The following is an 18,122-nucleotide window of genomic DNA, read 5'->3' on the forward strand; positions in this document are numbered from 1 at the left end:
ACTGGTTTGTTTGGGGCAATACTCTTTATCTTAGTAACACTTTTTGCCTTAAAGTTGATTTTAATTGATATTGATGAATGATTCTGGCTTTCTTTGAGGTAGTGGCAGCACAATATAGCTTTTCCCTCTCTGTCACCCTGTGTTTTAGATATGTCTCTTGTTAACGAGCATGTAGATACAATCTCTATATTTTAATTGGAACATTTATTTCATTTACATTTCATGCAGTTAATGACATATTTGAGTTAAAAAACCTATGGTATTTATACTTTCAATTAGTCTTGCCTGTTCTGTTTAATTTTCCTTGCATTAATTCTGCCTTTCAGAGTACTTATTTTCATTTTATCCCCATACCTACTTGCTTACAAGTTATACAACCTATATTTATTATTTTAATTATAAATATTTTATTTTTTCTTAGTTTAGGTTATCATATGCATATACAACTTATTAAAGCCTAATGACAATGAGTAATTTTACCCTTCCCCTGGTAAGTGCAAAGAACTTCAGATATTTTTCTGTCATTCATCCCCCTCCCAGCATACACTACCATCAGATATTTTATTTCCATCTTGTTTTTAAGACCACTGATGTCATTACTACAGTTTTATACAATCAGCCCGCATTACATTTGCGCACACATTTACTATTTCTTCTTCTTTTTTTTTAACACTTCTTGCAGCTCAGACCTTCCATCTGTGATCACTGTCCTTCTGCTCGAAATATATCTTGTAGAATTTCCTTTAGTGAGGCTCTGCTGGTGGTAAATTTTGTTTTGGTTTATTCTATTTTTTGGCTACTCCTGTGGCATGTGGAAGTTTCTGGGCCAGGGATCAAACCCGAGCCACAGCAGGGACCCGAGCTGCTGCAGTTACAACACAGGATCGTTAACCGCCTATGCCACTATGGAACTCCCTGTTTTGGCTTATTTTTAAATGTCTTTATTTTCCCTTCATTCTTGTAATATATTTGGGTATAGCAAATATATTACAAGAATACAATATAAATGGGTATAACATTTAACATGTATATATGGGTATAACATTGTAATGGGTATCACATTGTAATATAAATGGGTATGACATTTCTTTAGCATGTTGAAGTTTTTATTATACTATCTTCTGTCTTTCATTTTTGGTTTGTTTCTGGCTTCTTTAAAGGATTTCTTTTTGTCCTGAGATGTGCCTGGGCATAGGTTTCTCTTTGTTTTTTCCTACTTAGGAGTTGTGCTTCTAGAACCTGTGCATTAGGGATTTTAGTTAGTTATGGAAAATTCTCAGTTATTATTTTATCAGATATTTCCTCTCCTCCATTCTCTCTAGTTTTTCCCTCTGAGTAGACTCTGAATTTTCCAGATCTCTTAGCTTGTCTTTCATATTTTCTCTGTGCTCCAGTCTGGGTAATTTTTCAAATCAATACTTTTCTTCACCATTTCTGTCTTCAGCTATATTTGATCTGTTGCCACTCGTTAAGATTTAATATCTGTGGTTGTATTTCTTTTTAGTTCTGTTTTTAATTGTCAAATATTTGTGTTCATTATTTTTTATAATATTTTTTAATAGTTATTTCCCCAATACAATTTTTTTTCTACTGTACAGCATGGTGACCCAGTTACACATACATGTACACATTCTATTTTTGCACATTATCATGCTCCATCATAAGTGACTAGATACAGTTCCCGGTGCTACACAGCAGGATCTCATTGCTAATCCATTCCAAAGGCAATAGTTTGTATCTATTAACCCCAAGCTCCCCAACCACCCCACTCCCCCCCTCCCACCTTGGCAACCACAAGTCTAATCTCCAAGTCCATGATTTTCTTTTCTGTGGAAAGGTTCATTTGTGCCCTATATTAGATTCCACATATAAGTGATATCGTATGGTATTTGTCTTTCTGACTTCACTCAGGATGAGAGTCTCTAGTTCCATCCATGTTGCTGCAAATGGCACTATTTTGTTCTTTTTAATGGCTGAGTAGTATGCCGTTGTGTATATATACCACATATTCCTAATTGATACTCTTATTTTCTGCTCACTTTTTGCTTCTATGTCTTATTTTTTGAAGGTACATATTATTGCATATTTTTTCCTATCAGTAATACCTATAATCCTTAAAGGTTTAACTTTGTTCTTTCTTGTTTCTTCTGAGTCTTGGTCATGATAACTTGTTCCTTGTGTGTTTCTGCTTGGCTGTATTTATGTGCCTGTAGGACTCCTGTGTCTGAGTTGAGGATGCTTTATTCATAGATGATTTATGTGCATTTTCTGGTTAACTGAGATGCTACTATGCTGGACTAACCTCTAGGCTTGTTGTTTCCCAATCATGGTGGTTGAATAAATTCACATCTCAGTCCCTTCTAAAGCAAATCTCTAGAAATAAGTTCTTGGGGTGGGGGACGTGGTAAGGACTCCTTATTGGTTTCTGTTCATCTGCAACTGTGGTGAAGAAAGGTTTCTTTGTGGGCTTACTTTGATGGCTACCAAATTTTGTTTCAGGACTATCTTTCAGTGATGATGTAGCACCTTCAGGAGGGCCAGATTTAAGTTTAGGGCTCAGGTTTAGTTTCTCCATTTGCCTAAGCCCAAGGATTCGGGTTCGTTTCCAGCTCCCCAAACTCTGGCTTGTTTTCATCTGAGCCCTCTTGACTTTTGCTTACCACTCTGTTCTGGTTTCAGATCACTCCTCCTTCTACTTCCCCCTCCTCCTGCCCTGCCTGCCTCTCTTTATCCCCTAACTCCCCCCTTCCCTTCCCTCCACTTCTCCACCTCCTTGGATTTCCCTTACTTTCTTATGAGCTCAGCAGTGCATTTAAAAATACATTATTATAATGTATTTATAATGTTATAATTCATCCAGCATTTAGGAGCTTTAAAGTAGGAGATATTTAGAATATCTTATTCACCATGTTGAAAAAAGCAGAAGTCTACTTTTCCTTGACCTTGTTTTGCCTTTTTTGGGGGGGTCACACCTGCAGCATATGGAAGTTCCCAGGCTAGGAGTTGAATCAGAGCTGCAGCTGTAGCCACCAGCCTACACACAGCCACATCAACTCCGGATCCTTAACCCACTGAATGAGGCCGGGGATTGAACGTGCATCCTCATGGATACTAGTCAGATTCATTTCCACTGATCCACAATGGGAACTCCCTTAACTTCTCTTTTTTCTTACAACTAACTCCTCTTCTTGTGGTCTTGATCTTGTCCTGCTTACCTCCCCCCAAACTTGATTTTATTATGTCTCTCACAAATCTATTTCATCTTCAACCTTTCTTCCCTTCCGTATTCAAATACACTTGGGTCTCCTCCATCCCAAGATAATCCTCCCACAGCCCTGGTACCTGTCAACTTACTGTTATTGTTCATTTATTTAATAAATCAATAAATATGTATCAGGAGCTATGCTGGATTTTAGATGCTGTCAAATAAGACAGGGTCCCTTCAAGAATTGGAAATCAAGTTTGTCTGACTCTGAAGTCTAGAATCTTTCTACTACAACTCACTTCATGAGGATGCATGTTTGATCCCTGGCCTTGCTCAGTAGGTTAAGGATCCAGCGTTGCCATGAGCTGTGGTGTAGGTTGCAGATGTGGCTCAGATCCCGTGTTGCTGTGGCTCTGGCGTAGGCTGGCAGCTACAGCTCCGATTGGACCCCTAGCCTGGGAACCTCCATGTGCCACAGGTGCAGCTCTAAAAAAAAAACAAAAAAATTGGTCAGGTGTGTATTAAGAAACAAACATTTCATGAATACCTACTGCGTGCCAGATAATCTTCTAGGGGTTCTGATACAACAGTAAGAAAAGGTGAAACATGGTTGTCCTTCTTCCAGAGCTGCTTGGTGAGCAGTTACCCAAAAGAGATGTACAGGGTCCTAGGAAAGGAAGTAATGAGGTGATGTGGTCTATGCTGGGGGTCATAAAAGGCATCTCTGAGAAGGAGCAAACTCATATCGAGAGTGGTCTACCCTCTGCTCATACTTCCCCACCACTGCTTCAGCTTCGTCTTGTCACTAAAATGCTGTCTTGATTATTCATGACCCCCAAATGTCTGAATCCATTGGCTTTTTGTCCTACTTTTCTTTTTAACTGTCCTTGTCACAGGCAACATTCTTTGACACCGATCCCCCCTTTTCCTTGAAGCCTTGAAATCAGTCTTTGAATTTCTCTCTTACTTTTTTTTTTTTTTGTCTTTTTGCTATTTCTTGGGCCGCTCCCACGGCATATGGAGGTTCCCAGGCTAGGGGTCGAATTGGAGCTGTAGCCACCGGCCTATGCCAGGGCCACAGCAACTCGGGATCCGAGCCACGTCTGTGACCTACATCACAGCTCACGGCAACACTGGATCCTTAACCCACTGAGCAAGGCCAGGGATCGAACCCGCAACCTCATGGCTTCTAGTCAGATTCGTTAACCACTGCACCACGACGGGAACTCCTGAATTTCTCTCTTACTTTATATGCAGGTTGGTTGCCCAATCCTATACAATAGGGCTTCCTCTGCAAAATATTTCATAGCCAATATTTTCTGTCCCGGGGATCAGCCCTAGTTAAGGACCTCATTATCCCTTGACTCACTTTTTGCAGCACTCTCTGCCTGCCCAGTCTCCATCCCGAGCTCTATCCCCACCAAAGCTGCTTCTTCAGTTCAGTAGGTCTCAGCCCTGGTTTTCCATTAGAATCACCTTAGGTGCTTTAAAAGTTGTTAATACTCAGATCTCACCCCCAGATTTCTGACTTAATGGATATGGTAGGGGGCTTTGTGCATCAGGGTTTTCCAAAAGCTCCCCAGGTGCTTCTAACATGCAGCCATGCTTGTGATCTATTGCTCTAATCTCATGGTTCTCACACTTTAGCGGCATCAGAATCCCCTGGTGGGCTTATTCAGAGTGCTGGGCTCCACCCCCAGATTTTCTAATTCAGTGAGTCTGCAGCAGGCCTGCAGTTCTAACAAGCCCTCACATGAGGATGATGATGCTGGGCCAGGGACCACAGCTCCAATTCTACTGTCATTGTCAAATTTTCCTAAACAAGAGGTCTCATAATATCACTCCTCTGCTATAGAAACCTTTAAGGGCTCCCTAGGATCTATCAAAGTAAGTACAGACCACTCATCATGGCCCTCAAAGCATTTTACCACCTGGTCCTAGATTCCTCTCCTGCTATATTTCCCATTTCTTCTCTGTACCAACCATGCAGGACTACTGGCTGTTCTTTAAACACACCCACTACCCTCCTGCCCCCATATATTTGCTTGCGTTGTTATCCTGGTGGATGCTCTTACTCTCGTGTGTTCGCTTGCTGAACCTTCAAGGTTATCTCATGTACCTCCCACAACGGTACTTGCTTACCTCACTCCCCACCTCCCAATACACACACACTTGTTCACTTACTCACTCATTCCTTTTACTTGGTATCTGAAGTTTCCCATCTGCCAGCTGGATCTCCTCAAAATCTTTGGGCTCTCCATAGGCTGCCCAACCTGATCTGCCTCATCAATCTTCATGCTTCACCCTCTCCCAGCCTATCCAACTAAGTTATACATGCATTGCAGGGTAAGGGATACTTTGGAGAGCAGACCTGTGGTTGCCAGGGGGAGGGAGTGGGATGGACAGGGAGTTTGGGGTTGGTGGATACAAACTGTAACATTTGGAATGGATGGGCAGTGGGGCCCTACTGTATGGCACAGGGAACTGGGTGTGATTGGGTCACTTGGCTGTACAACAGAAATCAAAGAAACATTGTAAATCAACTATACTTCGATTAAAAAAATTAAAAACAGGAAAAAGTATTTATCTTTTTATATCCGATAGCCTGCTACTCAGAGCGTGGTCCAAGGCCCAGCAGCACTGACTGTCACCCGGTGCTCATTAGGGATGTCAAATCTCAGATCCCACCCTGGAACTAGCGAATCAGAATCTGCATTTAGAGAATCTGTGGGTGATTCTTATGTGCATTAAAGCTTGAGAAGAAGCTCTGTAGTGCCTACACCAGCTTGGCTCAGAGTGAGTAGGTGGTAAATATTTGCCGATTTCAATTACCCAGTATAGAAAGCACAGCAGAATAGATCAGTGCTTTTCCCTCCTCCCCCAGGGATGCAGCTCTTCAGATTGCCTCCTGCATCCTTTTTTGAAGTAAACAATAGGACTCATCGAGTCAAGACTGAGTCAGAACACAGGATTAGGTGCACTGGGGAGATATCAGAAAGTGGGAGCACTTCTCTGGAAGAATTTGTAATCTAACTCAGCAGATGAGACAGGCTCACTGGGAAGATAATCTCGGTTTGGGGTGACTAGATAATAGCCTGGTTACAGAACAATTCTGCCAAAATACGCAAAGCCCTCACCACCTGTGGGGCTGCAGCGCAATGAAGAGTGGGTGCTTCGTTATCGCCTCCTGGAGATGTGGGCACCTCTCCTCTTGAAATTTTTGACTTTTTATTCAGAATCCTAGGAGAGAGAGATTGGTTAGGAGGAGCATTGCCTGGGACTGTGAGTCACCTCAGTGTAAGGGACTGCCCTGACTTTGCGCACATCAAGTCAATGAATGTGATTATCTGCTGGACATTTTCTTGTTCCACACTTGATGGTACAGTCTATACACAATCCATTCCTGGCTTTCATGGACAGAAATAAAATGTTCACTTAGTCAATAATTATTTTTAAAACATTTATTTAAGCACTTAAATTTATTATTATTATTATTATTTTGTCTTTTTTCTTCTTAGGGCCACACCCGCGGCATATGGAGGTTCCCAGGCTAGGGGTCTAATCGGAGTTGTACCCACTGGCCTACACCACAGCCACAGCAATGCCAGATCTGAGCCATGTCTGTGACCTACACCAGAGCTCATGGCAATGCCGGATCCTCAGCCCACGAGCGAGGCCAGGGATCGAACCCGCAACCTCATGGTTCCTAGTTGGATTCATTTCTGCTCTGCCACGATGGGAACTCCTAGGCACTTAAATTTAAAACACTTCATTCTGCAAAGCGTTTGAGGCCATTTACAACATTAACATATATGTGACTCATACGTGGGGAAAGTAGAAATCAAAAATTTTAAAACTTAAGTCTATAGAAAGAATAACATTCATACATGGACATATTCTGAATCCATTCATATGTGAGGCTCTCAATAAATATTTTTTAAAAAGATGAAAGCAGAATTTCAGCGTGGAATTTGTATGGAAATTTAAATCAAAATATGATACTTCAAAACAGTTCGTGCTTGTTCCAGTATGTAGTCACAGGAAAATAGTTAGGCCCTTCTGCAGCCAGGGCACTTTGGTGGGAAAAATTTAAGACATACTGAAATAGTTGTGACTCACCTCAACAAAACAACCACTTGGAGATTACACCTGTGGAAGTCATATTTCTTCCTTCACTGTGCATTTACTCACTCCTCCATCTACCCAACCATGTAGTCAACAAAAATATATTCAGTACCCAGTTATTGGGACTCTGATGATGAATAAGTGAGAACAGATAAGTTTTGAATATTATATATGTTTTTTGTTAAAAATATAACCAGTAAGAATGGTGAAAAAAATAAGTTAACTAGTTATTTGATGTGCAAATAACTAAGGGTTGATGTACAAACTGACTGATCTTTTTCTCCTGTTGAGATGATTGGCTTCGTACAGTCACCAGAATAATCTTCATTGGGCTGCCGCTTTTATTTTTACTGTTTAAGAGGGCTCCCTTAACTGTTTTCTTCATGTCAAGGCTCTATGTCAATATTAGCAGAGACCTTCCCATCTTTCACTGCCTCCTATCCCCAAGTGTCTCCAATTAACTCGTGAAACATGGTGACTTTTTTTTTAATATTATGATTTTAATTTTTTTTCTATTATAACTGGTTTACAGTGTTCTGTCAATTTTTTTAACCATTTTCATGCTACAGAACTAATTTTCAATGGCTGTGTTTCTTAAATAACCACACGACATTTTTTTCAGAGAGGAGATAAATGGGGCATCAAATAAAATAACAACAAGATAAGGTGCTGTACTCCAAAAGATTGGAAATTACCCATGTTATCTCTTTAGAGTCAGCTTCCATCCCTGATTCCCCCCCCTCTCATTTTCTCTCTCGAAAAAAATCACAGCCTGACCCTGTCTGTAAACAATGAATATGTTATTCTCAATTCAATAATATTTCAGCTTAAAAAATAATAAGCGATCACATCTTTGTTGTTAATCACTTGCCCTTCTTAATTCATTCATTATGCTCTGAAGGTCTGAGATTAAGCCCCCAGGCTGGAGAGCTTCGTATGAATCCTTTCTTTTTTATCTATTCCAAGTTAGATTAAGTCTAGGTCCTGTTTAATGAGGTGCCACTTGCTGGGTTTTCATGCAGAAAGAATTCCTCATCCTCGATGGTATGTATATATCAAATATATTAGCATTTTTTTTGAATTTCTATTACTTCCTGTAGGAATGACTATCATTATCAACTCTCAGGGATCTGGGCAGCTGAATTTCTTGGATTTGGATTTTTTCCCTTTCATCAAAACCCTGTCTAGTTTTTCATTATATTTAGGGGGTATGATATTATGAAGTGATTTCTAGATAGCATTAAGTGCCATGCCATGATGAACATGGGGAAAGGGGTATGGACATCAGAAATGGGTCAAGTTATGAGACTCGCCATGCTCTAGTCCATTTATACTCTTTTCGGTATAACTTGCTTAAAGATGAGCACAATTACTTCATGTTTCTTCCCCAAATCCTATCATATATGTGTGTGTGTGTGTGTACATATGGGTGTTGGGGGGAGGAATTGCTAATGTCTGAATTTTTTATGCATGGTTGTATACACAGAATCAAGAATTGGATTTCCCCTCAAATGCTATCCTTAGCTGAACATCCTGGCTCCAGACTAAAAATGCACACATGAGAGTGTTTTTAGTGTGGACCACAGTCTGTCAAAGACTAGACTTATGAGGCTCTATCATCCGGACCGTAGAGTCATGGCCCTTGCACTACGGAAGTGATCATCACTGCAGCTCCTGAGTAACAGTGCTCCTTCCCCATAGGCCTGCTTGGCTGGACTGGGACTTGGCAGCCCCAGAGTAAGGCTGGAAATATTCAGGGAGATAGGAAAAAGGAGACAGAAAACAGGGCAAAAGGGTTGAAGGTAAAGGTATCAGAGAGAAGAGGTTCCCATGGAAGGCATAAGATGCCAGTAGTACCAGCCAACAACCCCCAGTGTCTCCATTCCCAGCATTCTAGACAGTTTGGATCTTCAAGTCTGCTTATTGGGACACCTTAATGTGTTTGATAAGAACCCACTAGTGATGGCGCCAAAATCTTGGGTGATGTTATTATATGGTCCACTTGGCTTTGTGTAAAGGAAAAATAGTTTTCACATACTGTTACTGCCACTAATCACCAACTAAGAAAACCAAGACCAAGTGTAGATGGCAAAGTGTAGCCTGCTACTAACAACTGTGCATCAAACCTCGAAGCAGTTATATATGATTAAAGCCTATGCTCACAAAACTAATTGTAAAATAACAGATGAATTTTACCAGGTTTAATATTCTGCTCTTTTAGAGTTCTGTCCTAGTAGTGGCATTCTAGAGCAGTGCTTCCTACACTTTTTATGCCCTGGAACAACTAGACTGTGATCATGTCTGTTCAGCCTCCTCGGGGAACTAGGAGAGGCTGCACATGATTGGAAAAGACAGACCCAGGGGCTCCAGCTGGCCCATGTCTCACCCAACCACCATGAGGACTGAAGGGATCAATCCAGGGACACTGTAACTACTGGTTGGATGAGCTCTGTTCTAGAATATTTCAACAAAATGAGGTTTTTGCCACTTTGCTTTGAAGGAATTATTCTACCAAGCACATTTACCTATTTAACCCCCTGCATAGTGTGTGTGTGTGTGTGTGTGCACGCGCGCGCGCGTCTGTGTGTCTGTGTATTTTGTGACTACATTTTAATTTTTCCCTTAAATCATTCCTCTTTCAAACTTCTACTTCCAAGACTGAGTCATGTAGTTTATTGCCCCAAGGAAGGAGAGAGCAAAACCTGCCCAAAACAAAGAGGTTGTTGATCAGCTTTAAGACTCAAAATTGAGTATTTTGAGACTATAGAAAGACCATTGTTTTGAAAGCCCAACTCCATTGAGAAAGAAAACGATTTCCTAAATCCCTTTAGCTATCATTCAACATATGAAAAATTGGGCACAGCTGACTAGATCATGGATGTTTTGTATATTCTTAAAATAGAAGTCAGGATATGAGAAAAGCAGTAGAACCCCTGCCCCTTCTGGTCCTGGTGGGTAGGGGAAAGAAGGAGAGGAAGGAGTCCAAATGCTGGGGTCTTTGTCTTCCCTCTCTTGGGATACAGGTTAGCATAAGGAGGCTATATAGAAGTTTCCAGGTTGGTATGAAGAAGCCTGAAAATATCAGCAGGCAGAGGGACAAGGTATTCTTGTCATAGTTTTGGGAAGCCTTGGGTCTAGCAAAGGAAGGCAGCGGGACCAGGATCCTCATGGACCACATAAGCTGGAAGACTTGTGTACTCCAGTGAGAGAGTGAGGATGGGCTGAGAATGCCTGGCATTAGAACAGAATTGACTCTGTGAATGAGGACTCAAGTCTGAAGGAAAATGACTATGGACTCTGCTGCTGGATTGACCCAGAAGGTCAGATGGCATTCACTGACGCTTAGTAGATGTCACCCGTGCAAGGAGTAGAACAGAGAGCTCTGCTATAGATAGTAGCTATCATCTAGGGTTCACCATAGGGACCCACAGACCCTTCCTTTGCTACTGCCATCATGAGTATGGCAGAAAAGACTCTAAGATGGTCCCCCATGCACCCCAGTTGCTGGTGTTTAGAACCTCGTGTAATACCTTCCACTGGAGCATGATGTCACTCCTGTGATAGTGGTGCATCTTGCAGACTTCATCTTGCAGACCATCTCTACATCTCTTAGTCTCTGTTGCTGACTTTGAAGAAGCAAGCTGCCATCAGCTGTACAGCCCCAGAGAAATGAATTCCGCCAACCATCTGAGTGGTCTCTTGAAAGCAGATCCTTCCCTAGTCAAGCGCCCTGATGAGAAACCTTAGTGGTAGTCTTAGGGTTCACCTTAATTGTGGTCTTCTGAGATCTTGAAGAGAGGACCCAATTAAGCTGTACCCAGACCTCTGACCCACAGAAACAGTAAAATAATGAATGTGTGTTGTTTTAAGCCACTAAGGTTGTGGCATTTTGTGACGCAGTATAGAAGACAAATATCCATATGTAACTCTCAGCCCCCTTCCACAACATCTTGAAGAAAAGGAGGAGAGAATCTGGAAGACCCAAGAGAGACTGAGTTAAAAAGAGACCATTAACATCAGAAGAGACTGGATTGGACAGAGTTTTTCCAACTGTGATGCATTTGTCGGGAATTCCCTCTGTGGCACAGTGGGTTGATGATCTGGCTTGTCTTCGTGGTGTTGCCACTTTGATCTCCAGCCCAGCGCAGTGAATTAAGGATCTGGCATTGCCATAGCTGTGGCAAAGGTCACAGATTTGGCTCAGATTTGATCCCTGGCCCAGGAACTTCCATATGCTGCAGGTGAGGCTGAAGTATGAGAAAAAGAAAAAAAGAAATTTGTCATAATATCCGAGAGTGTGGGGTGCTTAGGATCACGGGGAAGTTTTGATGAACCACAGAGATGCAGATGTACCTTTTTGTACATCTGCATCTAGTGGGAGTAAATTAGTGATACACACACACACACACACACACACACACACACACACATACGTCAGCCTCAGCATTCAGGTTATCTTGAAATTTATATCCAGAGTCATTTCGGGGGTTGCCATCCTTCTTGGATCCAGAGTGTTCATGTCTGTACTGTAACCTGATGTTAAATAGAGATCAACCTGTGAGCATCAAGGAGAATGAACTAGATTAAAGAGCCCATAAACATTCTGTTTCTTTGAACACAGTTCAATAAAATGAATAAGGCCTGGTATCGATGGCTTTTGTTTGTGAGATTTGGATTGCTCAGTATAATGAGCCCTCATTTGGGAAATTGTATCTTCATTTGTAAGAGACCTTAAGATATGGAGAAAGCATTAAAGTGGCCCAGTTGATTAATTACACTTGGATGGAGTTCAGATTTGTTCATGGCAATGCATCTGGGAAGCAGTGCCCAGTGACAGAGTTCAGCATCCTTCAGCAGCCATGTGGCTTGTGTTGACAGTGTGAAATGAAGGCTTTGCCCTCTGACAGGGAAACCGGTATAGATCATGTGCACAGTTCAGGAGACTGTTCACTTGGGCATCCCTTGGCGGACTTGGATCTCTCCAAAAAGATAGGCACGGCTGGGCTTTTGTTAGATTCTGGCAAAATTAAGGCTGGCAGAGTTTAGTTTTCCTGCCCAGCTCCGCCAGATCTAATCATTCCTGAACAGCAAGCTCCCTGTCACTTTTAAGCAGAGTTGCAACCTTGTTGGGTGCCAGATTCTGTGCCTCCCTGATACCTCACTTAGTGTAGATGAGACCACTGAGTTCCCATCCATTTGATACCTGAGGCAAGATTCATCTTCAGACTCCTACGGGGATGATCCAGAACGCCAGTGAGCCCTGGGCTAAGAAAATGTCTCTGGGCAAACATTGGCCACAAGGAAACAAAAGGATATATTGTTATCCTTCCAGAAATGGACATGAAGTTGGGGTAGGAGGATTCCATCATGGAGGATGAGGTCTTGGCATTGGCCACACCAGCAGCTGGCAACTCGACAGGGTGGCAAGCCATGGCTGCAGTCCAGGGCCTTTAGTACAACAGAGCAAGTGGGGGTAAATCAAGCACTGGGATGTGTTGTGAGGGTCTTCCCCCTTCCAGTTCATTTTCAGTAGAATTCAATAATCAACTGCTCATTCAATGTTTCTTACATTTGCACATACCACTAAGAAAGAAGGGCTAGTGTACAATACATATGCCCTGAGTTCTGTTCATTTCCTTAAAAATAGGGCCTTGAAGGAGAAAACGGTCCTATTGAGACAGTGTGATGGTAAGGAAGAGCCTCTTTTAAAAAATATAAAAGTGCAATGGATTGATTTAAATTTTTACATGAGCAGATTTACGTTAAGGAGGGTGGACATGAAGATCGGGAAAGGAGAAAGAACTACTTATGTCCATGTATCTTTCTGTGTGTGCGTGTTGTGTATTTTCTTAAAACAGCTACACTGGTTTAACTGTTGCCTCATCCATATATTCTACTTCCTAGAGCTGAAGCAGTCTGTTTTTTCAAGAGGAACAGCAAAGGCTTTGCATCCCTCTGCATCTGGGTACCGTATTGGTGGTACTGTGCAGGAGGCCTGCTTCCCACTGACTTCTTTAGAGAAAAGAGTGGTAACATTTCAGCTCCATAGTGGGCTGTTATCAAATATTTTGAACTGTAATCTTGTAATTACTATTAATGTTGCATTAAAAGATTATTTAATGAAGGCGCTCATGCCGGGAACAAGCATTATAATGGCTCCAAGCAGCCTGCCTCCCACATACCTGGAAAAATTCCCTACTGTTGTGGAAAGTGAGGATGAGCCAGTTCTAAACAATAGGCTTCCTACTAGATGTGTTAAGACCTGTTGCTTTTGGCAAACACACACAGACACACATACATGCATGCACGTACACACCTCAAAGACATGAATTTTAAAAATTGATACCAGTGGCTCAGGACAAATTGAGCAGAAGTTCTAGCTTCAAATACTACAGTATTTAATCCAGGCTGGTGGGGCCGAGACTTCATATGGAGAAACTCGATGGAGTCCGTCTTCAGGTGTGTCTTATCTAGGGAAGGATTTCTTCAGTTGGTCTCCTGCCAGTTTCTGGGCCCTTTTTTTCTTTCAGAGCCAGGTTTTCAGAGGCTTGTGCCTAATTTCTGAGTAAAAGCCATGGCTATGTGTTTTACAGAGAAATTGGGTGACAAAGCAAGGAAATCACCCAGTTGCAAACTAGCAGAGATGTTTATTTGTGCAGAAATTGTGTTCTGCACTGTTTGTAGGAAACCTCAAGATATGGAACAAAATGGCTTTTTAGGGTATATATTTGATTGGTGTACTTTGCAATCCTTGTTTGGGAAATTCAGTTGAACTGTTGTCTGTCCAGGTTGAGAAACAGAATTTCTGCAGACCAAACCAGGAGTTTAGTTTCTGTGAGCAAATCCTCCAAACAGCAAGATTTTGTCCGTAGACATCAAGGAAAGGGGACTATCCTTTATTGGGTACTTACACGTTCAATCGCTGAGTTCAATGACATGCACACACATAACAAGTGCAGGTCTTCTTAACTTCGGCCCTGTTGACATCTGGGGGTGACTAACCCTTTGTTGTAAGATACCGTCATGTGCCTTGTAGGATATTTAGTAGCATCTCTGATCTTTACACTCTAGATGCCCAGAGCACTCTCTGCCCAGTCGCGACAACTAGAAACATCTCCAGACATTGTCCCCTGGTGGGGGGAGCAAATTTGTACCCAGAGGAGAACCACCTCACCAGTGTGATCCTCCAGTCCTTTGGCAGGTGCTACTATTCTTCCCATTTTCCAGATGGGAAAGCTGAAGCTCTAAGAGGAAGTGACTCACCAAGATCACCTGGGTCACGTGTGGCAGAGTCCCCAGTTCCTTCCTCTCTGCTGGTGCCTCCCAGCCCTTAGGTAATAACAACAGCAGAGTGGGTCTGAGCATCAGCTTTCAGCCACCTAGGAAGTAGGTCACTTCACACATTGAGGCCTGAGTTTTTGTCCAGTGGAGGTGACTGTAGCTTTGAGGGAGGGCAGTAAAATCATGGCTGAAAGCTTGAGGCTCCTCCCAGGATCCTTTGCTCCTTGTTTAGCAATGGCTGCCATCGGCATGATCATCATCATTGGAATGGAAGAAATTTCAGATTTTGCAGATGAATTCCTTTCTAGAGCTAGGCCTCCCTGTCTTTCTGGATGTCTAGGATTCGCTTAGATCCAAATAGAAAGAAGAAGGGTGAAGCATCAGGAGGTCTGGCTTCTGATCCTGTGTGACTTTGGGCCTTGCCCCTCTCTGGACCTCATTTGGACATGAGGCCATTTCAGCATTAACCCTCTTCCAAGAAGGCTTTGCTGGTATTAATTGTATCATGTGTTAGGTGTCCTTGACATCCGGCATGACTGGCTTACTGGTTATGGATTGGGTGAATGGCTTGGGGAAGACTTAGTGGCTCACAGATACCTTCCTTCAGCAGGATCTAAGGGAAAATGCACAGAGAGTAAAATTCTGAGTCACTGCTTGTTTTCCTAGGTTTTAAAAACCATTGCTGTCAACCTGGGGAAATGCCACTGATTTAGCATTATAAAAAAGTATAGAGACTTTTGCTCACACTGCTATGGTTTTTATTAGGTTGCTAGGGAAAGAACAACAGAACACTCCTTATTATATATCTTCAGGTCAGAATTTTATTGCTTTTGGCCAAAGGCCATTGCAAGACTTATAGAGCAGAGGGTAGATGCAATGTGATTTTTAGAAGAAATTATAAAGATCAAAACAGAATTAAGTTACAGTGAATCTTGGAGTGTATGAGCTGGCAACATTTTAGCACTGTTTTCATAAAAGGAATCATCTTCCTCTGCTGTTTTAACTAGGGTCTTATGCTTATGCTTGGGTAATTGAAGAATTCAGTACAAATAGACACTTGAAATCTGTGCCTGCAAAATATAGTGAGTGGTTAGCATTAGCCCCCAAACTTTGGAGTTGTTTCCAGAAACAGACCATTTTGTGCATAACCCTGGGCTTCACCCACATGGGCAGGTTTCTCAGGCTGAGGGATTCTTGCTTTCAGTCATGGAAATGAGTATGCTTTGGAAATAGAGTTCTGTAAAAGCAGTGGTCCTCCACCTTGACTGTTCATCTGAACCCCTGGGGAGCTTTAGAAAATACTGTTTCCTGGATCGCACTACCTGTGATTCTGACTTAATTGACCTGGCATGTGTCCTGGGCTTCATTGTTTTAAAAAGTCCTGTTGGTGCTAATGAACAGCCAGTGTTAAGTTGTACTATGATTTGTCTCTGAAAGGTAAGTTTTCCCAAGTGATTCCTTGTCATTGTTCCACGACCACTGGGAAATGATATGTGGCTTGATAATAGGGCTGGGCACATAATAAGTCCTCAGTCAGTGTGTGTTCTGAGTATGAATCTCAAAGAATTACACCTCCCAAAGAGCAAGCCCATCAAATGGAGTCTCTGATCAAAGATCTCTTCATACAGATTCTCTTTGCTTCCACTTCTCACCCAGTGGTGAGAGTTGTGGAGTTGGCCAATGGACACCATCTTACATGTCCTATGGAGACCTCACATGCCATATGCTTGAGCCCCAACTCATGATCATCCTCCTCAAAGCCTGTTTCTCTTGTTCACTTCTCTGTATTGGAGTGAGAGATGCCATCATCCAGCTGTCATCTAACTCTTCTCTGTACTCCCACATCCATTCAGCCAGAGCCTTTTAAATTCTACATTAGAAACGTCTCTTTTATCTGTCTCCTCCCTTCTTTCCTCTTTTTTTCCCCCCTCTGTCACCATTATCACTGCTTTAATATAGGCACCTCTCCTCCCTTGTTGGGAGTGTCCCAGGAGATCACAACTCTAGCTGTTCATTAGAATCATCTGGGGGAACTTGGAAACTATCCTATTGTCTGAGATCACCTCCAGACACTAGTTTCACATGCTCTGAAATGGACTGGCACATAGGCATGTTTTTTAAAAAATCCCTACTTTCTAATGTGTGGCCAGGGTTGAGGATCTCTGGGTCTCATAAACTTCTCTTAACTGCCTCTCTGCCTCTGAACATGTATCTTCATTATCTCTGTTATCGTCTGACATAATCTTATGAAATTTCCACTTAAGCCCTTCAGTGTCTTCTCATGACCTGCATGGGAGAGTCCCCACTCCCGTGCAAGGCACTGATGGTTCCTGGAGATCTGGTCCCAGCCAGCTTTTGTGTTCCATCCCTCACCATTTCCCTTTGACACTCTACTCCATGGGCTCACATACCTCTGAATTTGCTCCCGCTGCTCCCTCTCCCCAAGTGCCTTTTCATCCTTCTCTACCCAGCCTTAACCCATCAAGAGCATCATTGTCTGGGATCCACCAAGCACATCACTCAACCTTTCTTTTAGTAATGATCCTATTGTAGGCTAATTAAAGTTGCTTATGTGTTTGTTTCTTGCCCTCTCTCCACCCCAAAGGGTTGTGCTCTCTTTGAGAACAGGGACCATGTCATATTCATTTTGTATCCCCTGTGCCTGGGTCACTACTTTATGCATAGTAGAGATTCAATACATTGATTCAACTAATAGGCTAGTGCCTACTTTGACCCCGTAAATCAAAGATAATAGAATGTAATTGACACAATGCAAATGATTTATAAAATTTGTTCTTCCTATTGTGAAGCTAAAGCCAACATAAATTTTCAAATCTAGTTCTCCAGGGAGAATGGCAGCTTCTTTAAGTATTTTATTATGGTCCCATGAATACAGATTCTGATGCAAATCCAAAATGACTGAATTGGTGCTTCCGCAGCCCTGAGAGGTGGTGGTGGTGGTGGTGGTGGTAAATACAAGTGTTTTTAGGACTCTTTAATGTTTCCAGGTTTGCACTTTGTTTTGTTCCAGCCCCATTCCTTTGTTCAAGTAGAATTTGTGTCACTATGAAAGCATTTCAGAAGGAGATCGATTAAGTGGCCCCCTTTGGTGCAAGAGAATTTCTGTCTGGCTCCTATAGCTTTAGTGACTGTGGCCTTTAATGACTTAGTATGTCATTTCCCAGAAAGTGCTTAGTTAAAATAAATACCTACCTATTTAAATACCCAGTACCAATCAATTGACTGATAATATAGAGCCCATCAAATTGCTGGTTTGCCCCCTCCCAATCATCAGTGTTCTTTTGGATAATTAATATTTAATGATAATTTTTAAGTGAGTCATATTATCTATCTGTATATCTATCTATCTATCTAGAGAGTGTGTATGTAGACTCCTAAGTGGATATTTTCAGATACATTTACACAATTCTTCATTTCACAGAGGACTTGAGGCAACTTATGAGGACAAAAAATTACGTAAAAATTACATAATTTGGGAATTATAAAGGAT

The 18,122-nt window shown here is 42.0% G+C and overlaps 1 protein-coding gene across 1 annotated transcript in view; it reads left to right on the plus strand.

The window, feature by feature from the left end:
• The window catches only part of FMR1NB (FMR1 neighbor), a 146,496-nt gene extending 131,832 nt beyond the window's left edge, over window positions 1–14,664 (plus strand). Inside the window, exons 6-7 of the mRNA XM_047764270.1 lie at window positions 13,442–13,540; window positions 14,402–14,664. Of these exons, the coding sequence (XP_047620226.1) occupies window positions 13,442–13,540; window positions 14,402–14,664 (362 nt within the window). The remainder of the gene's footprint in view (window positions 1–13,441; window positions 13,541–14,401) is intronic.
• The last annotated feature ends 3,458 nt before the right edge of the window (window positions 14,665–18,122 follow it).

The sequence above is a fragment of the Phacochoerus africanus genome, chromosome X, assembly GCF_016906955.1.
Source record: "Phacochoerus africanus isolate WHEZ1 chromosome X, ROS_Pafr_v1, whole genome shotgun sequence".
Taxonomy (NCBI): domain Eukaryota; kingdom Metazoa; phylum Chordata; class Mammalia; order Artiodactyla; family Suidae; genus Phacochoerus; species Phacochoerus africanus.